The sequence below is a fragment of the Centroberyx affinis genome, unplaced genomic scaffold (assembly GCF_046629955.1).
Source record: "Centroberyx affinis isolate AG114_WGS23_722 - 3 ecotype Tasmania unplaced genomic scaffold, CSIRO-AGI_Caff_v1 ptg000538l_1, whole genome shotgun sequence".
Lineage (NCBI taxonomy): Eukaryota > Metazoa > Chordata > Actinopteri > Beryciformes > Berycidae > Centroberyx > Centroberyx affinis.
Genome location: NW_027279186.1, coordinates 209,346 through 235,000, shown reverse-complemented (window position 1 = coordinate 235,000; position 25,655 = coordinate 209,346). Strand labels below are relative to the sequence as shown.

Here is a 25,655-nt window from a genome sequence, read left to right as displayed (position 1 = left end):
TTTACTCTTATTCTGAAAGCAAGGATCTTAGCAATTTGCTAATGCCTTAATAATGTTCAGTGAGTTTAATTTTCATGACAGCAATCATGTTGGGTGATTGATTGTCCCAATTGCTGGGAAAATCAATTCCATAAGCTGGATATCCTATGTTGGAGTTGAACTCAGGTATATTTTTGTTCGGGACCGCTGCCAGCTCGGCCTTCTCTCTGTGATTGATCACATATCCAAGTAGCGGTCTGGTACAGTAATGCTTTAAGTGGCTGTCCTGCACTAAAACGAAAGAAAGGGGAAAAAAAATCCTTGGCACTGCTGTCAGTAAATCACTGGAATAACCCATTCTCATTTCCGTACAGCTCTCACCACGTTCTGGCAATGTCACATGTTCAAATCCAGCCTATAACCTTTATCTCTTTCCTCTGTCAGTCTATACTCTGTTTTATCCAAATTAGCAGAAGTGCCATCAAGATAATCTATTCAAAAAAGACAATAGCCATTTTTCCTCATTTTCTTGCAGCCTGAGAGACTGTATTGTATGTCTTGCTTCATGCCACATCTGGCAGGGCTACCCACTTATTTATACTTGGATCGTGTATCACAGCTTTAATTATGTCTACTGGTAGTTGTAATCAGTACTTGCGTTCAATAATTAATCACAACAGCCGTGTCATTAATGCAGGGAGCTAATTAATCACAACAAGCATGTCATTTTGACATCCTAACCACAGGCTGGTCTACTGTCGTTTCTCCTCATAGTCATCCATTGCTGTTAACCACTGAGCTCTCTCTCTCTTCCCCCCCTCCTCTCCTCTCCTCTCCTCTCCCAGTCTCTGCCAGTCCACCTCGGAGGCTCAGAAGGAGGCGGCCTGCATCGACAACAGCACCGTTTTCACCAGGATCCTGGACGGGCTGCTCGACGGCTACGACAACAGGCTGCGGCCCGGCCTGGGAGGTTAGCCGGGGCTGGGGAACCTGGTCCCAGATCAGATTGAATGGGAAATGACAGTGAACCATTTAAGATGATGTGACAAGGATAAAGCTAATGAGAATAACTTGAACAATCGGATTATGGTACTCACTTTGAGTAATCTGGTGGATGTATTCTAATTTCTAATCTGCTATTCCAGCAGTATAATAGCTCCATTTCTAGCATTCTACACTGAAACTCTATTGTACGCTTTCAAATATGAGAATTTCATATGTTTTTATTCTAATCTACCGTTTTAGCATTGTAAAGGCAGCATTCAGAGCCCGCTAATTTAAAAGTACAAGACAGTGATCTCACATTCTAATATCATAATGCCACACTGGAGCCTCCCAGCATGCTAGCCTAACCCTCCTAACCCGGACGCGCTGCACTACTGTGGGAAGCCCGCGTTCCTGCCGCAATTTCACGCACTGATTCATGGGAGACGCTGACAGACTGACAGATACAGGGGTAGAAAACGGCGCGAGCAGATGTGGAATTTGCTCCCGCGTGTCAGCTGAGGTGAGCGCACATGTGTTGTTGTCAGACGCCGCGTTTCATTCGTTTCGTGAATACAGCCTTTTCTTGTATGCCGCCATGGTAGAAAGAGTAAATCAATCAAGCCATCTCCAACACAGCCTGAATTCAATATACTGTGGTATTTTCTTCACGCTCTTCACCCCGGCAACGGGAGATAACCTTGAGAGCCCACAGATTGCTATTCAGAGATGGAGATTTTTTTTTTTTCTCTAAGAGATGCTATTGAAAGGAATGCCTTTCATTTTTCTTTTCTTCATCCCTCACCCTCTCTCGCTTCTCTTTCTTCTCCATCTCCCCTTCTCTAATGCTGTGGCACTTACTGCGTCTATTCCAATGACTTGACGCCGGCTCTTTATTTTGGACCCATGACATTAGCCTCCTCATTTCACTTCGTTTTCAATGTACTTGCCCCATAATGAGAACAAGCAGGGCTTTTTCATACTGAATGCCTGATGTGTCATGGCAAAAGCCTGCTCTCACGTCCTGGTAACCGTTGCTACCCTTGACAAGGGGCCTATAAATACATACCAGAAAAACATTCAGGCCTTCATTCGGCATTCAACAACCCGCTCTCCACAGCACAACCAACTCAGGCTCGCCAGGATCAAATTTATATGCGCAGCAGTGATTGGATGGCTTTGCCGGTGCAAATGGCAGAAATATATTGTCCCACCTTTCACATTATCCTCAGAAGCAATGCATTGTAAAAGAAATCCTGGAACTGTGTGGATTTATATGAATACTGAGTGAGCTTGAAAACAGGGTTCAACTGATATGGGATTCGGAAGGCTGGTATCACTGCTTTTGTATTGAAGACGCTGATATTTTGTGCCGATATTCAATGTTTAATTTTTAAATCTGACCATTTTTATGCCAAAAAAAATTCCAAGTATTCAGTTTTTCCCCCAGAATTGTATTCTTGTCAGGCTGGAAAAACCTCTGAAACAGCATCATGTGACACAAAATCATGTGACATTCAAACTCTCCATTGAAACCCAGACTAATGAAATTGTCTTAGGGTTTGCAGCTGTTTAAGGCAGGGTGACCCCTCCCACACCCTCCACCTATTCAATGGTATAGTGGAAACTCTGAGATACAAAAAAACCTCTATCATGACAACAATCGATGACACTGACTGCCCAATATCTGTTAATTACTAAAAGCCCAGTATCATCCCGATATATTGGTCTAACCTCAGTTGAAACCCAATTGTAATTGTAATGCTATTTATTGCCTTTTCTCTGCCTCTTCATGCCTCAACCATCCTCAACTCTGCTCTCTCAACAGAGAATGTCACAGAGATCAAGACGGATATTTTTGTCACAAGCTTCGGCCCGGTTTCCGACACGGAGATGGTGAGTCCATCAGCTGCAAACACCGTAGACACACAGAGAGAGAGAGAGAGAGAGGCGGGTTAAGCTGGGCAAACACACCAGCAGGATACACTCTTGTTCACACTCGCCTAGGTATTTTTAGATTGTCTGCATCTAAACATTTACTGACATTCCATTAATAACATTGTGACGTTAACAGACATTAAGAGAGACTGAGTTAGCTGTAACCTGGATGTACCTAGACGCCCCAAATGTGTCTTTGGAGATGGGTGAAGTTGGGGCAGGTATTAGTGACCGAGACGAAATGAATGTAGACGACTTAGTGTGCTTTAAACATTGGAGGTTTAATGCAATGTGGCTGGCCCATTCCCATTTGTTCCAAATGATTCATCCCCTTATTAATTCATCGCCTTATGAACTATAAGGTTCCACCTGGATAGGGAAAGACATTAAATCTCCTCTTTCATTAAATCCTATATTATGCCCTGCCATATCTTGGCACACTTTGACACAGCAATGACCAAACCTACCACTTGCCTATAATTGACTCGAGAAAGGTATTGACAAGGGCACATGACGGATTAATGAAATGTGGCATGGAGCTCGAACGGCTTTGTGGTTCATAAAAGCTTATATGTCAGCCCGCTAACAGCGTCATTACTCTAAGGGATACAGTATGTGCGTCTGTGCTCTTGCTCATTTATTTTTCTCAGCTTGAAGCTAGTCAATCTTTCATACGGCAGTGAGTATATGATGGAATTCTACATCGCAGTGTTAAATCAACGTATGCAATTTTAGTGGGTTTATATAGGCATAGAAAACGATCATAGCAAGCACTCATGTTTGGCTATTACATGTACATAATAGGTTACAGTTGGTCCTTATTAGGTACTACAAAGAACATACAAGTCAAATTACTTAATAAAACCTGTTTCCCTTGCCATAGTTACTGTGTATCCTATTAAAGCAACACGTTAAACCCAATCTACCTCTTTCCTTTTCTGACCGCCTCAGGAATATACCATTGACGTGTTCTTCCGTCAGAGCTGGAAGGACGAGCGTCTGCATTTCAAAGGGCCCATGAAGATGCTGCCGCTGAACAACCTGCTGGCCAGCAACATCTGGACCCCCGATACCTTCTTCCTCAACGGCAAGAAGTCCATCGCCCACAACATGACCACACCCAACAAGCTGCTGAGGCTGAAGGACGACGGCACCCTGCTTTATACCATGAGGTAGGCTCAACATTACAAGTCTCTCCAGAGCAATGAGTCATGCGCATGGAGAGTTTTATTCATCCGTTTGAGAAAAGTGACGTCCACTCCCACAAAATGATGGACTGCAAATAAATGAAAACAAATGACGGTGCCTCTTAAAGGATGATAGGTGTCAACATTACAACACATTTTCTAGCTGGATTCTCTACATTTTAGAGTTATTGCATAATGAGGTTTAGGTAATGATTGTTTTTCCAAAGTGGTTTTGGAATGGAACTCTCAAAAAGTTGAAATTGATATCTGCCAAGCATGGTTGGACATTTCATATAATTTCAGCTAAGTTGCTAGTCACAGAAAAGCATACTATGGTAGCTTTTGAATGCTTCCCTGTCTGCACAACACCCAAATTCAAGGTTCAGTATTGCCGTGCCACTATTGAGTCTCAAAAGTCATTCCTACCTCCTCCAACACGTTTTGAGAAGACAGGAGGCAGGTTTCAATCAATTTTGAGAATTTAATTTTACAATGGCAACCAAGGCACAGCTACAAACACCCAGGCAGGCCAACATAAAACACAGAGAAATACATTACAGTAGAAAGCCTTCAGTCAGGATGTAAGTCAGGACCACAGCAAAACAGTGTCACCCAGTGGCCATTCATGGTCACTAGTCATTTTGAGTTGGAGAGGTTTATAGGGGAAATGATGTGGTGATTCAGTCCTGATAGTGCATATTAAAAGCATGGGGAAATATTCACAAGTGCAACTATTTCTTTTTCCTCTTCATTATGTTTTTATTTTTGCTCATGAACTCATAATAAGTCATGTGCATGAAAGAATGTACATGCCAAAGTGAGATGTCTCTTTAAATGGACCAGTGGGGTTTTGGGAAGAACTGCAGGGGGAGATCATCCATTATGAAAAGCAACCCCATTGTGAACTATAGTTTTTGGCAGTAATGAAGTGGTAAATAAAAAAAGTGGGACAACTATGAACTCCAGTTGGTGATCGCTATATGCAATACCACCAGTATCTACACTACCAGTCAAAAGTTTGGACACACCTAATTGATGTAGTATGTTTTTCATTCTCTTAAAGCCATTTTGATCTAAAGGCTTGTGCTTAAATGCTTCAAATTTGTTTCTTAGACAAATATAAATAGTGAAGTTGATCCTATGTATGAATTTCTTTCCAAAGCCTTTGCCTTTCCATCAAGGCAAAGGGCGGCTACTTTAAAGAATCTAAAATATAAGATAGTTTTGATTTGTTTAACACTTTTTTGGTCACTGCATAATTCCATATGTGTTATTTCATAGTTTTGATGTCTTTAGTATTCTTCTAAAATGTCAAAATAGTAAAAATAAAGAAAAATGTGTGTCCAAACTTTTGACTGGTAGCACAGATAGAAAAAACAATTAAAGCTTACAAATAAAAAGGAGGCAAACTGTTTTATTAGTTGTTATTTCATGAGAAAAAGGAGACGTCTTCCCAGCCTCTTATCTTAAATTATCTTAAATTATCACGGGAGCCATCAAAATAGTTCTACAACAGCAAAACCGTGGCTTTTGTTATCTCGTTTAATGGAACACTACTGTAACCACAAGGACTTACCGTGACCTTTGGACCGGAGAATTAGAATAATTCTGTGCTTAGTATTTATCCTTAGGAGTTACTGTAGCTGCAGGACTTAGAGTGACTGTATCACGGATGAGAGCACTCTATCTGATATCAATGCCACCCACAGGGAGCATAATGCTGGATGGAAGATAAGATTATCCATATGGAACCGTCCTGACTCTCTACACACACACATCCAGAGAAGCAGCCTCGTTCTCACGCGCACACCCACCCACACACACACACACGTATTAAACACATAGGTATACAGAGGCAAACATATGCACATGCTAAGGAGCGAGCGTACACAAAAGTTCACGTGCGCACACACACATTGTGGATGTCAAGCGTGTTTTCCGCACTAATCAGTCGCAGCGCCGCTGAACTTTGAACCCCGGGGGCTTAAGAAGTAGAGGATGTGTGTGTGTGTGTGTGTGTGTGTGTGTGCGTGCGCATCTGCATCTGTGCATATTTGTGTGCTTCCATATGCATACTTTTACAGCCCTCTATGCATGTATGCATTTATATTTGAATGCATGAATGCACATGTATTAAGGCGTGTTTGTGTGTGTTTGTGTGTGTGTGTGCAGAGAGAGAGAGAGAGAGAGAGAGAGAGAGAGAGAGAGAGAGAGTGTGTGTGTGTGTGCTTGTGCGCCCGTAATCTAAAAATGGCATCAGATTCCCTGCCACTGTAGGAATGAAGCAGCAGTAGGTTGCTTTTAATCGTCTGATTGTTACAGTACTGTGCTTGTCATTACCAGCAGAGCTTAACCACAGACAGCACTACTTCTTCCTGCATAGACACACACACACACACACACACACACACACACGGGCCATCTGGGTACTTGCAGGGTACAGCTAACTCACCAGCCAATACTATCAGTCTCTCTTTATGCCTGTTAGCATTGTAAAGAGTTTCATTCTTTACATTTTTTACAGTTTTGTATCTTTACCCATTGATGTAATGGTAAATAAAAAGGTGGGTAAACTATCACCTATAGTTGGTGATCATCATGAGGGAAACAACCGCCAATACAAGCAAAAAATCTATTATATTTTCAGAAAAGCATTAATTATGTTTTGTTTTTTTTTCTCTTAAAAATGTCCTCATATAACTCGCATTGGTTCATACTTACTATGATTTCTCCTATGAGGTTACACCATATATATTTATTTCAGCTTGAAAAGGTGGTCAATTCTACTGTACACATAAAACAGTCGGGTGATTCACACAGGCATGCACGCACTTTTGCATGGCACACACATAACTATTACACACGCACACTTTTATGCATGCACACATCCATTTTATGGGTGTCATTGAAAGCTCCTCTTCCTCTCTCCTAACCCAATGTGATTGCGCTGTCACCCCATTTGAAAAACATTAGCTGGAAGAGAGCGGCTGGTTTTACAGAGCAAATCTCTACGCATTTGTCTCCATGGATAATTCATAAAATGTCCCGTCTCACAACACTGTGCAGGCTTAATGCACATGGACTTGATGGCAGCCCATTATAGCCCGACACAAGATAGGTTACAACAAAAGGGGATTCAGAGACGGCGTTATCAGCTGCTTGCAACTCCTATATCACCACAGAGCCAGGGCATTACATACCATTATCATTAGATACAGTTGGGTTGCCATTCTCACTCTTGTTCCTAGTGCTGACTTTATGATCTGAATTACACTGGTGGCATTCAGACACGTTACTCTACCATACTGACAATTTGTGTCAGTATGAATTATGTATGACAATTCCTTATTTAAACTACCATATCCTACAGTGCAAATTGCTGCTGATGTGTAAAGACAGTGCCTTCGCAGTTCTAGTGTTTTCCCTTTTTTTTTTTCTGCATTTGAACATTTACATGGTTCTTCATGCCCTGGGTAAGATTCATAACCTGGCATCCCATGAAACCTATTTCATAACAGTGTGACTTAAACAGTATGATTTCAAAAAGTATATGTGCTTTTAGACTGATTTTCTGAGATCCTGAGAAGTTGATTTTTGGAGACTATCATTGATAGAACTGACTCTGGGGCATTATTCTAATTTCAAACTCAGGTATAACTACAATATAAAATACAGATTCTGGATTTTAAGGTATTGATTATAAGTTTCTGGCACAACTGTACAAATCATACAAGTGCACCCAAAATTCAAAGCAACTCATCTTTACAGGCATCCTGCTCATGGTGCAAGGACACATGAATAATTGGAACATGGTGTAATAGCCAACAGCCATGCTCTAATTTCCATCTCCAAGCCTCCAAGACACCCGATCGAAATCCTTCAGCTGTTTTAGACACAATAAGCAAGGTAATGCAATTGGGTAATCTCCCACTGATGTGGAAAGCAACCTGAGCCCCAAAACAGTCATCTCTAGGGAGCAGAGGTGGCCTGTTTTCCCACTTCATTCTGCTTCATTCACTTTTATGATATGATTGGGAGATTGCTTGGATTCATGCGGGAGGTTTTGGAGCATGAAAAACAAGACACAAGGGGATTTTGCCACATAGTTGTCACATACATTGTAATTCAAATAGTTTGAAAAAACAACAACACTCATCTCAATCATTTCTTTCATTATGCAGTTTATGTTTTCAGTTTTGAGGTTGTTTATGTGTCTAGATGGTTAAAAGGTGGATAAAATGCATAGAAGTGAAATGTTTAATGCAATTTTTACGAATATGTTTTAGTGTGCTGGCTTCTGCTCCACTTCATTTTCCTTCATCCAGCCCATTAAGTTCAGTGAATCCACATCATCATATCACTGTATTGCTATTTATTATCTCGTATGGAGCAAGAATACCCAAAGGGATTTGATCAAATCTAGGGCACACAGCTGAATGTGTTTGAAATGAAAAAAAAAAAAAAAAGAAGAATGATGATGTGTACGCTTGATTTACTTAATCTTGCAGTTCTTGTTTTCTGTTCAGGAGACTGCGGGGGTAAAAATCAGTTGTATCCGTGGCGGCTCAAATGATATTTATATGTAAAACCATTGAGATTTTATTCCCCTGGCCTTGGATTTGAATTGTGTTTCATTTGGAGTGAATGATTGACATGAAGGGATTAGAGGTGGACTCTCTCGTCTGCTTAATTCTGATTTATTCACTCCATCTTTACATTGTGAGCCCAGTTGAACCTTTCATACGAGCCACAATAGCTTTTCAAATGCCATCATCTTAGCAATTCAAATTATGTGCAAGTCATAGTTAGATAACAGAGGTTTCAGGTGATGTTCAACAGTCATACTGCAAATAATTTGAATTTGCAGTACCGTCAATCAGCTCGATTGACGGTTGAAAGAAAAAAAAATAAAGTCAAAAGGAACTTGCATGGTTCTTTGTCCCAAGGTTTCATTTAGAAAAACATTGGTGGTTCTTAAGCAGAAATACACAGAGGGATTTGACTGTTTTCTGGGGAGGGAGGAACAGAAAAACACATTGCCACTACAGCCACCAGGTGGTAGTATTATCACTGTAATGCCAGTCTTTCTCAATGGGGGAAACACTGTACTGTACTTGCAAGTGATATCCATGAAACTGTCTTATCATCATCACACTGTTAAGAGATGACATTGTCAGCAATGAACGCTCCTTCCTGGTAAATTTACTTGCTGTCATATGAAGGGGATGGCTGACAGACCAGGATTAAATACCCACACTGTTTGAAACCTCATCTCAAATCTCAAATTGATCTACAAAAAGCAAAGAAAGAAGTAATAATCTCTCCTCAGTCTAACTGCTCTCTTAAAAATAATAAAGAAAACCTGTCTACCTCTCTCCTTAGCTCTTATTCTAGGCTACGTCTTTTCCTTACGTGATCGTTTTATGGTCACAGGATATGTTACATGGTTAAATGGATGTATTGTGTCTGTGTTTTTCCTTAGGTTGACCATATCAGCAGAATGTCCCATGCAGCTGGAGGATTTCCCCATGGACGCACATGCTTGCCCTCTCAAGTTCGGCAGCTGTGAGTAAAAAGACTGTTGTTGATATGCACCACTTTTATGTTTTTATAATCCATTATCATATACTAATCTGAGACAAAGATATACTAAGGCATTTGGATAGGCATGGGATAGACAAAAGTTACTGAATCTGAATTGAGAAAACATTTTGGGTAATATTCTGTCACTGCTTTGTCAGAGACTCTATTTTTGACTTGGTTGACATCTTTTTTATTGAATGGTCTATACCCTATTTTCAGGATATATGAAGGGCCATAATCAAGTAAAAATCACTGCTAACCTCAGATAATAGGCTATCGCTCAGGTATGTGATGTGATGCAGTGTCTAAAAACTGAACATTGCCTTCCATGCGCTAGTGCACCGAAGCCAAGATTTCGAGAGTTCAAGGAGATAATATTTTATCAGTGTGTGTACATGGACTGAAGTCGAGAAAATATTGACAAAATAATAAAATTTCCTTGGCAACTATCCGCAAGTTTCGCAAAAGAGTCAGAATTGATTTTTTGCTTGTACCAAGTGAAATCTTCAGTTCTTTACTCTTGAATCTTCTAAAAGCTGGCCTCATCCTGTCCATTCATGTGTGTTCTTACTCTGGCCGTCTATACAAACAAATGATGTACAGCATTTCCCTAAAGCCTTGTGACTAAGTTACATTTTTATTACCTTTATCTAAGGTTTGCTGGGGGCATATGCTCTTTTACAGCTTCATACAAATAGCCCACAGTTACTGTACATACACCTGGGAACTGGCCAGCACAACCACAGTCTTCTGCTGTTGGCAGCCCCACTGGAGCAGTTGGGAGTTAAGTGCCTTGTTCAAGGGTATTTGGAAGCAGTGAAGTTGCTGAGTAATGGGAGCATTGCTTATTCGCCTGCCCCACCCAAATTGCTCCAGTCAGTCTGTGGATCTAAACATTCCAGTCAAAAGCCTGCTTCTCCAACATTTAGGCTATCACTGGGCAAATTAAGACATCTGGAACAATTTTGAGGTTCTACTGATTCAATTTTTACTTACAGTGGTAATCTGCAAAACCTTTTTTTTATTTTGGTGGCATCTTTGGTACTCATTGCTGTGGTGTTTCTGCTCTGCTATTCCCAGAGATTGCCTGTCAATCAAACAGTGTGTCCAGTACTGTGACGTTGGATTTTCTGTTGATGAGTTTCTGTAGGTGGCGCTCTTTTCTTTGTCTGTTCATCCATGGTGGCTATCACTGCTCATACTAACTACACAGTTCTTCTACTGTTGCTGCTGCTGGAAACATAAAACGCATCACTCACTGTGCGCCAGATTTTTCCAAGGAATCACTGTTGCTAAGCAATATTAGCCCATACTCTGCTAACTGGCTGGAATTGTATGTGGCTTGACAACATGTGTGTTGTATTGTGGTTAGCATTATGTACTACTGGGACGGGACTGAAGAGAAGAGAAGAGAAGAGAAAGAGAAGAGAAGAGAAGAGAAGAGAAGAGAAGAGAAGAGAAGAGAAGAGAAGAGAAGATTACATCTATCTTCTGACACCCAACTAGGGCAGCGATCGGAAGGGCTTTCCCCAGTGACTTCTTAATGGGACACCCTGTCTGTGTGTCCTAACATTCAGGTCATGTATAGAAACTAAAGTGGCCCTGGGGGTATTTAAAGACAGATCTGGCTAAAAGCCACACCTTGGGAGCCTCTTGGCTAAAAGGATGAGCCTCTTATCCCCAGATTTCTGTGAGACGCAGTCCGCCCACACTCACTGTGCAACAGCGGCACATTGGACTGCAATCCAATTAGACAGTAAGGAGCTGCTGAGCCTTCTCATGGCAAACAGTAACCTAATCACCCCGGTGCAACGTTGGAGAGTTGGCGCTGGTGCAGGATCCTTACTTCCAAATGCTGTAGATGCTCCCATTAATAAAATCCCACTAATTACAATCTCTTTCTCTGACCTAATCACCTCCTGATTTAGGCCTTGGCCTCAAGGGACATCCATCTATCCATCCATTTTCTACTAGCCACTTCTGGGTCAGGGTCATGGTAGCAACACGGCGAGCAGAGCAGCCCAGACATCCTTTTCCCTAGCAACTTCCTCCAGCTCCTCCTGGGGGAGCCCCAAGCACTCCCAGGCCAGCTGGGAGATGTAGTCCCTCCAGCGTGTCCTGGGTCTGCCCTGAGGTCTCCACCCAGTCGGTCATGCCCAGAACACCTCCAAATGGAGACACCCGGGGGGCATTCTTACCAGGTGACCGAACCACCTCTACTGGCCCTTCTCAATGTGAGGAGCAATGACTAGATACTGAGCTCCTCTGGGATTGCTTAACTCCTCACTCTGTCACGCACGTGAGGCCAGCCTCCCTGCAGAGGAACCTCATCTCGACAGCTTGTATCCGCGATCTCATTCTTTCGGTCACTACTCAAATCTCGTGACCATAGGTGAGGGTTGGGACGAAGATCAACCGCTAAATCAAGAGCTTTACTTAGTGGCTCAGCTCTTTCTTCACCACTATGGTCCGATACGACACTCATTTACTCTGGCCAATGCACCTGGTGGTCAATCTCACAATCCTTCTTATCCTTACTCATGAATAAGATCCCGAGATACCTGAACTCCTCCACATGGGGCAGCTGCTATTGTCCGCAAACAGCAAAGATGCCACCTTAGTGTCACCGAAATGGACAATCTTCAGACCTCGGCTGTGCCTTGATATCCTGTCTATGAATATCACCAACAGGAGAGGGGGCAAGGCACACTCTTGTCAGGGTCTGATGCCCACCTTGAACATGCTTGACTTAATGCCAAGAATGCGACAACAGCTCTCGTTCCGAGTGTACAGCGACCGAATGGCTCGCAGCAGGGATCCTGGCACCCTATACTCCCGCAGAAATTCCCATGGGATACCTCAGGGAACGCAGTCGTAAGCCTTTTCCAAATCCACAATACATTCATACTATCCCTGGTCTAAACTAAACAAAACGACTGTAGTGACTGCCTGCCACAAAAATAGGGCTAAAGTTTTCTCATGTTTTAGGTCATGATAGGTTCAGAATGTCACTGTCCTCACCTTGAAGTATTCATTCATCCATCTATCCGTTTTTCCACAGGTCCATTGGTAACACTGGTAACAGAGTAGTGATTCATTGTTCTAAATATTCATAAAGCCTAGTGCAGTAAAGCATGAAGAACTGTTATAAAGTTGTCCCAGGTGTGTTTTCCTCCCTGCCAAATCCTTTAGCTCACCCACTGTATAATGGATTCTCACTAATCCCCTATTCTGGCCTAGCTGTCTCCCAATTTAGGTGCTGGCCTTTGGTCATACAGCTCTCAAATGTACTCTGAGGACAATTCATTCTCTATGGTAAACTGTTTAGGTTGAGCCCAGGGATGTACCATTTAATTTAGGATGTGATCCTTTGTTTCACAACAAACAAAATGGCAGCCAAAGGTGCCACACTCTCTTGTTAAGTGAACTTATCCCTCCCAGATGTCTGAGATTAGCCTGCATTGAGTGTACTTACTGTGCCACACTCAATATACACACAAAATATTAGGAACACTTACTTAATATTGAGTTGCACTCCCTTTTGACAATTTATGTCTCAATTGCCTCAAGGCTTTAAAATCCTTCTTTGACCGCCTCCCCTTTATTTCCATCTACCCTTTATGCCAAGCTAGCGTTTATGGCTTTCACCTGGATTTACATGTTCAGGCTTTTTTCTTTAATGGAAATAACAGGTGTTTCTAACATTTTTAAGAATTGAAATATGTCCATGACATGATATACAGGGAGTGAACAACTCCCTCTATATCAGAAACGTCATATGTAAGGACTTTGAAGAAACTAAATCAATAAATCACATTTATAAAGGCAAGTCATATCAAGTGATACCAATTTGGCAGTATACAGTATATCAGCTTTAAAAGATGTTTGACAAGGACCACTTGCATGTGAGATTTCAACGCAACATGAGGCAGTTAACGAACTTGTAAATAGTCAATGCCCAAATTTCAAGTGCATCACTCAGAAAAACTGCATAATTATGTAATATGGGGAAGGGGATAATAAGGGGAACAGCCTGGAAAATCATGACAACATATGCCAAACAGACAAACTGCATCAGCAAAAGCAGTGGTCACAAGTTATAGCTCACTCACAGGGATAGACAGACAGTTAGGAGGATAAGCACCACAAAACTACGTAATCACTGGGAGTGCGTAGAGCAATAGTAAGTCATGAGTTTGGATAAGTTTTCGCTCTCTTTGCTTCACGCACAAGGCAGGAGCAGCAAAGCATGTAGTGTGAACTGCTGAAAAGTTGGCCCAGGTGCATTGTCTTGTCTGCCAAAGCCTTTAGCTCTTCCTCTCCATAATGAAATCTCCCTATAATCCCTTATTCAAATCTAACTACCTTTCAATTTATGTCCTGACCTTTGGCCTGACAGTCCCCAAATTTAAACGTGACATACATTTTACACCAGCATCCAGCTGCCAAGTGTGCACCCAGAAGGAAAGCGCTCAACTTAAGATGTTATCCCCAGGCCAAAAATAAACAAACAACAATCACAAGGCCAAGGGTTTAGTTAGTGTTAGTGACAACCAGCCACATAAGTTTTTAACAAATAAATCTTAAGCATATTTTCAGGTTCAGAAATTTCCAATTAAAGAAACTACACTTGGCAGCATCAAATTCACTGTGCAGTTCCTTTTTTCTCACCATGATCCGTTCAGAGTTTTGACTGTGCCTGGCAGGTTGTGGATAATTCTTTCTTCAACTCCGCGTTTGTCATGGGGGAATAAATCATAGCTACTCTCTCTTCCCTGTATTAAAATGTTGCCTTTTGAGAAAATCAAAATAAATAAATAAGTGTCAATGAAATTGAACATCTAAGTGGGCACTTTATTGTCAGCACTCTGACTCAGCCCTCTTCTCTCTCATTATTTTCCTCTCAGCTGAGTTTTTTTTTTCATTATAGCCTCCATCTATCTCTTTTTCAGATCCTAATATGTTTTTTTCCATCTCCATCAATTGGCTTCATTATTCCAATTTATAACCCAACATGATCACAAATAGCCATTCAGTATCTGCTGTGTTGTGGCCCGTTCCTCCCTATTCTTAGACTTGGAGGCTGTTTTTGTTTGTGCCAATCATTCTGTAATCGTGTGGTAAACAAAATGTTCACCATAACAGAGCGTCACTCTAATTCTGTGCAAGGCCAAGCGCAGTATAATTTCATTATCCTCATCTACGTTTGTATCATTTGTATTTTCTGAATACACAGCAAAAATTTCCATTGAAACAAGCCATTTATTGAAGTATTTAGTTTGTTGAAATAACATTTTTAAAGACTGATATTTTATTATTTAACTTGTTTTCAGTGCTTTTTTGTGAAATAAGTGAAAATACCTTGAAACAATGCTGATCAATAGTTTCAAGGTAATGCCGCTTTATTCATGAAAATTCATGAAACAAGTTGAGTTGCATTGAAAACAGTTGAAATGACAGTAATGGGAAACATCATTGATTAAATCATCATCTTCTCTGGGAAACAGTCTTCATCAATAATCCCATGGTGCATTGCAGTAGAGAAAGATGAAAAAAACAGACTCTTAAACAGTAGGCTAGCTACGAGGCCAGATTTGTAAATATATGAAAAATGAACACTTCTCTCCATGCAATGTGAAATTATAATTTTCATGTTTCAATATTGCAGTCCTCCTGAGGGGGCAGTGAGAAAAAAAATCGATGGCCAGTATTTATGCAAGATTCGACAAAAATAAATGAAATAGCAGCAGAGGTTACAGAGTTTGTATTCTGTTTTTCATCACAAGTGTGATGCAACACATTACAGTTAATCTGAGTGGGTCTGGTTCCTGCTGACTGTGGAGATCACCTCTGACCCAGAACTGTGGTGTAAACAAAAATACACTCAAACACACACACACACACACACACACACACACACACACACACACACACACACACATACACGCATAAGCATGCAAAATTCTGTTCCTGGTTGAACCAAAGGGTGCTGGACAGATTCTGGGAAGCACACACACGCACATTAGCACTCACTCACACACACATGGTTGGTTACACATCATGTGGGTGACTCAGATTTAAATGTATGTAACTGTGTGAGTGTGTAGTAGGGTGTTGCTAAAAATGCTCACTGAATTGATCCTGGCTAAATCAATGAGTAGGATTCTTCTTCACTTGTTGGCCATTTCCCAGATATTCAATTTGGGCCCATACTTTTTGAAATCCTTGAAATTACACTGTTTGACCTAATGGGGGCACTGCAATTATAAGTCAAAATAACTGCTACACTACTGCTCCAATTTTGATGAAACTTAGAGAGATGATGCATCTTGTGAATGATTGGCCCAAGGGATGCCTGCATCATTCATTCACAACTTTTGCACGTGTTGAGAAGGTTGTATATGATGAGTTTCATTTAAAAATAAAATATGGTTGTAATGTAGAGTATAGGAAGAGTTTAACTTCAATGATTAATGATATGACAAATTAAGATTTTATTCTCTATTACCATATTTTCTTATTTTGCTATTAACATGTTATTGTACTAATATTTAATTCTGATGATTACCTATGTTTTTAAAATATGGAGCAATGAACATCAGATGCCTTCATATGTTTATCATACTGCATTGATGTGCTTTGTACTGATGCTCATTATTGACAACAACAGCCGTATGGAGTCTGAGACAAATTCCCCCATGGGGGCAGTAAAGCTGATCTCATGTTACTGTCTTATATTTCCACATATCCAGTGCTCACACCATAGGATGAAATGGATGATGAAGATTCAAATATGATGACAATCTGAAATTGACAGTATATAAATTCAATCCTCCAATTCCTCTCCCCCTCTCTCTCTCTCTCTCTGTCTCTGTCTCATAGATGCCTATCCCATATCAGAGGTGGTCTACACCTGGACTCAGGGAGCTGCTAAATCCGTGGTCGTGGCAGAGGACGGGTCAAGACTCAACCAATACCACCTCATAGGACAAACCGCCGGCACAGAGGACATACACACAAGTAGAGGTGTGTGTGTGTTGCCATTTTATCAATTATACTTAAGTAAAGAACATACTCAATTATAGAGAATGGAATAGAATAGAATAGAGGAGTTCAATCCTACTTGGGTAAAGAAAGGAAAAATAAATGTGATTGTAATAGTGGTATTAGTAGTATTATTATTATTATTATTATTAGTAGTAGTAGTAGTAGTAGTAGTAGTAGTAGTAGTAGTAATAATAATAATAGTACTAGTAGTAGTAGTAATATTAATAACAGTAGTGGTAGTAGGAGTAGTAGTAGTAGAACTTAATCCCAAAGTGTGACAATCTTCTATCACTGAAATACAACAAGTGATACAATTAGACACAAATGAACAGAATAGAATAGAATAGAATAGAACAACTAGGTTTGCATCAAATTCTAGCTACTGGAAGTAAAGAGCTATGTTACTACCCATGCATTGCCCAGAGTAGAGGCAAGTAGAGCAGAGTACAGAGGGTATAATCTGAGTATAAAGACATCCAGCCTGGAGATCAGAGTGTGTTATGAGGAAGGCAGCAGACCAGCAGAGCCTATCCCAACCCAGACACCACCAGCTGTCACCGGCCGAGCCGCCACACATTGGTGACATACATAGAATGCACACTGCAAAAACATCCATCTTAAGAAGTCATTTCATTATGTATAAAAAAATTAAAACATCTGCCTATGGTGTGAGAGAATTTCACTTGTTTCAATACAATTCAACATTTCATTAATTAAGCAGTATTAACTTGATACAAATTGAGTTTTCTGCCTTATATAGAATTTGCTGCCTGATAAAAAAAAAACCCTGAAAAACAAAACTGAGTCACATTGAAACAAGTACAATTTTCTCATACATTTTTTAAGATGGAGATTTTTACAGTGCATGAAAACAGGAGTGTTTGATTTACTTCACCTTGTAGGTCATGTCGCTTTCTGCCTCTGGGCCCCCCGCCAAGCGCCCCATAAACAATTTGAGCTGAAATTGGTTTTTGCTATCAAATAATGTTTACAAGGCAAAGAAGGAGTAACAACAGATTCCTGCTGATTTAAAAAGGCACAAGCTGTACAGCCCTGCCCCAGTTCATCTGTTGCACACCACAGCCTCATTCTGACTGGGATTGAAGCAATCATACATTACTTTTTATCAAACCATCACATTTTTGGTTTAGATTAAGTAAACGTCAGCCACCTTAAAGATTTAAAGGTGCCATATTATTCATTTTTCATAATTTTGTTTCTAAACATACTGTTGCTCAGGATAAAAATAATGTTCCTCGTGATGGTTTTCAAATAAATGTACTGTAGTTAAAAGTTCAGTTGAATTATTAAATTGAATGAATTTGAAGACAAATTCATTCATTTAATTCAATGATGAATTAGATGAACGAGTGGAAGCTTTCCAGTTCAGATGCTGTAAAATGGCCTGATTGGAAGGATGTCAGTAATTCTTTAGTGATGGGAGCCAATCAGGACCAAGTCCAGTTGTGATGCGTTTACTGGGTTTGGTGTGAAATTGCATGAAAAAAAGGGCAGATTTTTGAAAAAAGGCAATAACTTTAAATTTTACCACTCAAACAAAATCAAATTTTAACAATGCTTTCATTAAACATTTTTGATCATATATGTATATACATAGAGGAAAATTTGAATTTCTATAATATGACACCTTTAACCCATATCCTACTACAACAACAATACTTCCTTACTGTGCGTATCCATTCATACCATCATCTCCATCATTCTTGCAACACCTTAGGGTAGATTTGTAAAATTATGCTTTTCTCGTGCATCTTGTTTTCATGTGCCAATTCGTCTGTAGTGTATCATAATTGTAATAGCAAATAATGTGATGTAACTAATTCTAGCTTAGGAAAGGAAAGATAAATGCTGCGTGGAGAGATGGGCGTGCGAGGAAGAGAGTAAATGGGGGAAACATTATCTGGAGATCAGAGTCAATGAGTGGAGGGTAGTGGAGGAGAGTAGCCTATCCCTCACACAACCAGCTGTCTGCAGGCCTTGCCAGCACTGTAAAACAACACTTATCCCCTGCATGAGCCCATGTGTGTGCACTGTGCGCACACACACACACACACACACTGATAGAGAGAGAGAGGCCTGAGACCTGGGGTTAATCTCCCACCCAAACGCCCATCAGCCTTTGCATAAGAAGATGACATCACAGATCAGCGAGAGATTGGTTGGTTGGCTGTCCCTGATTGTGTGCGTGTATATGTGTGTGTGTGTGTGTGTGTGTGTGTGTGTGTGTCTGGGGATTGGACAGCCTAGCTGTGACACGTGGGGGGGTGGGGGTGGGGGCGTTGAAAGGCATCTGCTTAATACCCTTATGTAAAACGGAACTGTAATACACTTCCCCCCCCAGTTACCAGTAGAATCATTATTAAAAGTGTGGATTTCCCCATTTTTTTTTATTTGTGCGCCATGGCTGAAACCTTTGCCTGTGCTTTCTGACTGGCTGACTAAGTGGTTTAAACAAGGGGTTAAAGAGTTCAGTGGTTGACTGACTGGCTGCCTGATTGGCCTGGCTGCCTGGCTGACTTGCTGGTTCACTGGCTGGATGCATCGATTTCATGGTTGACCAGTTGGCTGGCTGACTGGACAGCTAGTTAGCTGACTGGATGACAGAAAGGCTAGCTGAATGGCTGGCTGGCTGGCTGGCTGGCTGGCTGGTGAATGGCTGAATGGTTGAACAGCTGACTGGCTGGTTGATTGACTGGTTGTGTGGCAGGCCATGACATATCACATTTTACCCCCCTTTATCTGTTGGCTGCTGCAGTCTCTGTTGCTAGGGAGTAAAAATGAATGATAGGCCGGATGTTTTGTATTCTATAACTGGCCAACATGGAAGTAGTGAATTGCCCTGGGGAAGAGGAATTAAGGGAGGCCAGCAAATATTTTAGGTACAACAACCTACTAAAACAGTTTTCCATTCACAGATGCAGTATTTATCGGTTAAAGAATTCGGGAAAAGAAAGAAATTTTTTTGGCAAATTAATTCGCCCATCTGGCTGAACTTGGAGGTCTGGATTGTCATGCACTGCAGAGAGAAAGTTGCAACCAGACTAACTGAAAGTAACCATGTTTGCTGGTCATGATGTGATGATACTAGTGATGATAATTATAATGAAGCATTTTCAAAAATATGTTTTTTTTCCCCACTAAGTGGCAAAAACATTTACGCACAACTGTTCTACCAGCACCATTCTACCAGTTCTGCCCCCCATGACATTGTATGGGGTAATGACAGGTAAAGACCAGGCCTGGGTCCAATGGCATTTGAAATTTATTTTTAACATTTTCATATTCTGCTTGATGTGTAGGGATTTGCCACATGGGACAATACAATGAGTGTCACAAAATGTAGGCTATTTCAAAGTCATTTTGTGTACTTTTATGAGACTGATTTACTTGACATTACCTGAATTGCCCTAAATCAGGCCATCTGGTGCCCGGAGTAGGTTAAAACAAACACTAGAAATTATTTGCAAATCCTATTTAACCTAGGTCTTGTAAAGACAGTAGGCCATCGTTCAGTGCAAAGCTTCTCTGTCTGGAAACCATCCAAATCTGTGGAGTTCGCTGATGAGTTTCAGCATTGGGGTCACATTCAGTCCTAGTTAATTTTGTTTCTGTAGGTTTCGGCTCTCTTGCAAATACCTTTCACAGACCAAACACTGACACTTTCGGATGTTTAAAGTTAGATGCCACCTCTGTTTGTGCATTCCTAAATCACAGCCTGAAGCCAATTTTTCCTTCAAAATTCTCACAGGTATTCTACTGTTGCTTTGTCCTGCCACATCAGTATGTAAGCGTATTCGGATTTGTGAGTCCCTAGAACCTGTAGTGACCTCCGTCATTCAGAAGTAGTTTAACACAAATATCAAGACTGTTGTCAACTCTGCCAGTCACAAGTAATGTATTAACATGAAAGTCAGGTCCAACATGGCAGCACCCAGTGAAAACCAGAGAATTAAGCTACAGTATACTGCCTGATTTGGAAATATTACACTGTATAAATGAGACAACAAATGCCAATTTTTTCAAAATTGCAGCCAAGATGTATAACTCTTTAATTTGTGCTTTTACCAGTGTTGGCATTTGCATTAAGATGTCTAGCATGACTTGGCATCAAAGATACGCCCACTTCCTGCTCCAAGCTGTGTGCCCACAACCTAACCTTGGATATTTTAAGGTTAGAATAAATTAAAGGCCTCCTCAGGTGACCTCAGCAACCCATTCCAATTTCTAAGCTTCTCTGAAATCTGTCCATCTGTGCATCTCTAAAAGTGATGTATGATTACCTCAACCAGTTACAATCATCAGGTATGCAGGAAAGATCTAGGGTGACAACGTACAGCCATGCCTCGTTCCACAGGCAAGAATTAGCTACTACACTAACTTGTGAACCAATGTTTTGCTTTAAAGAGTTATTTTAAAAAGGTAGAGGAAAAGCTAAAAGATTTTCCAGAAATTAGCAAGGAAGTAGCACTTTGGCCAACTTTTAAACCGCTCTTCACACTTCACAATACCTCCTTTTTTAAATGTAGGACTGTGATTTTATTATAATGTTTGACAGTGGCAAAAGTCCAGGATGGATATTCATGTTTGAGCAAGTAGACATTGGGAAAATACTTTACTGGATGCTTCAACTAAGGCTACCCATAATGCTATGCAACATGATAGACGTTAAAATTATCATCATTATTTGATAAAAATAGATAATGTTGAATTCAGCATACTGACTCTGCGAACAGATCTTGAAAACATGATGTATAGACATCTGTAACTATAACTATTGGATGGATGGATGGATGGATGGATGGATGGATATGTGTATGTTTAATTGGATGGATAATATTCAAAACCTTATCATGAAGAACCTCTATCAGGGTTAGGGCTAACCCTAACCCGTATGTATGAGTTGTTGTGGGTCTTTAATTAGCACACCTAATCTCAGGGAACATTCCCTTTTGGCCTAAATAAAGGAGGAGATTAGTCCAGAAGTCTTTCTTTAAAGGCTTGACATCTTTAAGGGCATGACTCCTTCCGTCTCAGACAGCAATATCTTTCCTAAAATAACTCCCAAAGTCTTAAAGTAGAAAGTGAGCAGATAAGACACTTGCTACTTCTTCCCCAGTTTGCAGGGACAGAGCTTGTACGGATAGACTAGAATGCTTTGGAATATCATCTGCTGTCTTTAAAGTGAACTTCATGGGCCAAAAAAATCAAAACTGATCCCCTAGGTTATTTCCTGAAATAAAAAATCAGTTCAGACTACTCCGATTACCCTTAAAACCAATCTGTGATGCATTTACAGGCAAAAACGATGAACTGCTCCTCTCCTACTCACCAATTGACCAGCATGGCAGCGTTATTCTCCGAGATGAAAGGAAGTTCCCCGTGGACGCTCTGCAATACAAATCCTTGGGAGAAAAGCAGTAAAATCCACCAGAGGAACATGTTCCTCCTCATTCCTCTGCCCCCAGTCCTGTCGGGATCCATGCATCAAGGGCAAAAACGATCCCGGGTGGTCCCGGGTCGGCGGTGCCCGGCGTCTGGATGTTTCCGACAGCAGTGGAAGTCGATGGGGTAGTCGTGGGCCAGGTGGCCTGGAGTCATGGGGGCGTCAGGGGGCCCGGGTGACGGGGCAGAGGTGAGAAGTAGCGGCGGCGGTGCTGATCTGCTGATCGAGGCATGGCGGCGGTGGCGTTGACGTAGGTGGTGTACGGTGGTTGCTTCTCTTCAGCAGAAAACGCCTGTGAAATAAACAGATTTACCTCAGTTTTCAGGCTGCAGGCTCGTCTGAATCACTTTGCTTCTTCTTTCCTTCTCATGCCAACCAGTCCAATCAGCATTCCAGCACTCCACAAACAGCTTACGAACAGCAGAAAAACACAACACATGAAGAGGAACGGAAGGAAGATAGAAAATGTCCACACCGGTTAGCCCCCCTCCATCCCACCAGTGATTAGCGGTAGTGAGTGTCCCTCTCTCCGCGGCTGAGAGTGCGCGCCTTAGTGTGCGGCTGAGGTGTATGAGTGTGTGTGTGCGTGTGGCTGTCAGCGGCCAGAGATCATGCTTCGTGTGTTTTTCCGACTGTGTGTGTGTGTGTGTGTGTCTGTGTGAGTGTCTGTGCCGGGATTGGCAGGGCAGAGTGGGCGGGGCTCAGCGCTCTGTGTGGCTTCCCAGGACAGGAACCCTCCCTCCCTCCCACCCCCCACTTCATTCCCTCTTTCTCTCCTCTCTCTCACTGATGGCAGGATGCAGATTGTAACCAGGGATTAGGGAGGTTCAAAAATCCGATTTCGCCTGGAGAAAGCCTCATGTATTACTCTGTGTGTGTGTGTGTGGGTGTGTGTGGGTGAGAGAGAGAGAGAGAGAGGGAGAGGGAGAGAGAGAGTATGTGCATGCTGCTTGTGTATGTGTGTGTTAGTGTGTGGAATATAGTCAGTGGATTTTTCATAGTTTACCAGAGCCTGCAGTCGGAAACTGCTGCTGGGGAGAGGATTTTTTTAAAGCCTCAATTGCAATCTTCAGTTGGTTAACGAGATATTGTGTTCTCTCTCTCTCTCTCCCTCGCTCTCTCTCTCCTCTCTCTCTGTCTCTGGATTTACTTTGCACAGGAACTGTCATTGCCCATTGTCAAATACCCGACATTAACTGCATAATAATCTATTGTCATGTTGCCGCCATCAAATACAATGATTAACGCGGCCCGCTCTAGTTTTCCAGTTTAATAATGCTTTTGAAGTCGGGTTCCTTCCCTCACAACTGAATGTGAAATGTTCTCTTTATGCTGGCTTCATTCTAAGCAGTGCCACCTCCACCGCTTTCCATTTCCCAGTTCCATCACCTTTCATTATTTCATTACTGGAACAGCAGGACGGGGGAGAGGCGCATTATTTCAGGGAGACACCTGAGAAAAGGTTGTGACTCGTTTGCAAATAATTCTTTGCACTTGTTGTAGCCAATGATTGCATTTGTTCTAAGCGCTATGAGGGCAATTTAGATACTGTCAGGTAAGTTCTAAAAAATAACAACGTTGACTTTCTGGGAGTTATTGTATTGTCCTGTGTGGTAAACCCCACCCATCTGGTGCTCTAAGCAGGTTAAAACAAACGCCAAGACAATACTATTATACTATTTACCCAGGTCTGGTGCCAACAACATTCAGTTTCTTGGACTGACAATTGAAGATGATACTTTCATCAACAGGAAACATCAGTCTACTTATCTTGTTTATCACCCCCCATCTAACTTTATATCCTTTTTATTTGTTTGTTCCCCTTTAGGACAGTACACAGTGATGATGGCCCACTTCTACCTGAAGAGGAAGATTGGATATTTTGTCATCCAGACATATATGCCCTGTTTCATGACTGTAATCCTGTCCCAGGTGTCATTCTGGCTAAACAGAGAGTCAGTTCCTGCAAGGACTGTCTTTGGTGAGTAAAGCCGCTTATTTTTTATCTCATTCTCTTTCTTTCCTTTATTTGTCTGGGTAATATTACAGTTATGCACATTCACACCAGGGAGCTGCCCAGAACAATAACTGAGCAGCGGCACTGCAGCAGAGCGGCCACCTTTGTTCACTTGCCCCAGCCACATTGTGAAAACGCAATCTAAGCTTGTCCCGGTCTTTCTGTTTGGACCCAGGGGTGACCACCGTGCTGACCATGACCACCCTCAGCATCAGCGCAAGGAACACTCTCCCTAAGGTGGCCTACGCTACAGCCATGGACTGGTTCATCGCCGTCTGCTACGCCTTCGTGTTTTCGGCCCTCATCGAGTTTGCCACAGTGAACTACTTCACCAAGAGGAGCTGGGCGTGGGACGGCAAGAAGGCCCTGGAAGCACAGCACCCTAAGGTACAGCCTTTGGTCTGCTGTCGCATTGTATTCAATTGTTGAATTCAATTTCATGTCACACTGTGAAAGATACTGATACTTTTCTGGATAGGTTACATATTTGGTAGCCACTTTTGTGCAAACCACCTTACAATACTATGAGTCCATACATTTCATGAGTAGGCCCAGTGGAAATCAAATGTGTAACCTTGGCAGTGTTGGTGTCATGCTCTATCCATCAAGTTAAACCACTTTGAAGACACAGGGTTCATGTGGTATACCCAATTGACCAATAAGTCTGCAATTGTGATTATAAGTTAAATAAGCTTTTATTGCATTGAAAATGACAGAAGGAAATTCACATCTTCATCCCTTTCCAGACCATGTAAATTACACTTTGGGTCATCAGGAGACTCATAGTTACTTCACAAAATCAATTATTATAAAGATGGAAAACTGACTTGACATGCATTGGTTAACAGCTGCAATAAAAGACACACATCTACATCTTCTGATAATGATAAATAATAAAAATCTAATTGCCAGGGCACCAGTGGTAATCATGCTACTAGTAATAACAGCGCTAGTTATCACTGTGACATGGCTTAAATTACTGATATGTCTCTCCTGAGTGACATTCAATTACACAGAAGCCTAGATTTTTATGAAAATTACAAGTGGTACCTTGGGAAAATCATGAACTTCAATGAGTAGCTCAGGTCAAAAAATGCCATCACAGATGCCCTGGTGAACGCTTAAGACTAATCAAACAATGCACTGTCCCATGTAGAAGCGGGACCCCATGGTGCTGTCGAAGAAGCCCAACAACGTTTGCTCAGCGGGAGTCAACTACACCCCCAATCTGACCAAGGACGTCTCCATCTCCACGATCTCCAACACCACGTCGGTGCAGCTCCGCGCCTCCGAGTCCAAGATCCTGGACCCCAAGAAGACCTACAACAGCGTCAGCAAGATCGACAAGATGTCCCGGATAGTGTTCCCCGTCCTGTTCGGGACCTTCAACCTCGTCTACTGGGCCACATACCTCAACAGAGAACCGGTGGTCAAAGGAGTTGTCACCTCCACGTAA

At 41.6% G+C, this 25,655-nt stretch overlaps 2 protein-coding genes across 2 annotated transcripts in view; one reads left to right on the top strand and one right to left on the bottom strand.

The window, feature by feature from the left end:
- Window positions 1-22,220, bottom strand: part of LOC139642866 (gamma-aminobutyric acid receptor subunit beta-3-like) — a 57,850-nt gene extending 35,630 nt beyond the window's left edge. Inside the window, exon 1 of the mRNA XM_071517902.1 lies at window positions 22,069-22,220. Coding sequence (XP_071374003.1) covers window positions 22,069-22,220 — 152 coding nt within the window. The remainder of the gene's footprint in view (window positions 1-22,068) is intronic.
- The window catches only part of LOC139642867 (gamma-aminobutyric acid receptor subunit alpha-5-like), a 26,660-nt gene extending 1,005 nt beyond the window's left edge, over window positions 1-25,655 (top strand). Inside the window, exons 3-10 of the mRNA XM_071517905.1 lie at window positions 825-949; window positions 2,792-2,859; window positions 3,853-4,073; window positions 9,571-9,653; window positions 16,554-16,697; window positions 24,011-24,163; window positions 24,375-24,586; window positions 25,356-25,655. Of these exons, the coding sequence (XP_071374006.1) occupies window positions 825-949; window positions 2,792-2,859; window positions 3,853-4,073; window positions 9,571-9,653; window positions 16,554-16,697; window positions 24,011-24,163; window positions 24,375-24,586; window positions 25,356-25,655 (1,306 nt within the window). The remainder of the gene's footprint in view (window positions 1-824; window positions 950-2,791; window positions 2,860-3,852; window positions 4,074-9,570; window positions 9,654-16,553; window positions 16,698-24,010; window positions 24,164-24,374; window positions 24,587-25,355) is intronic.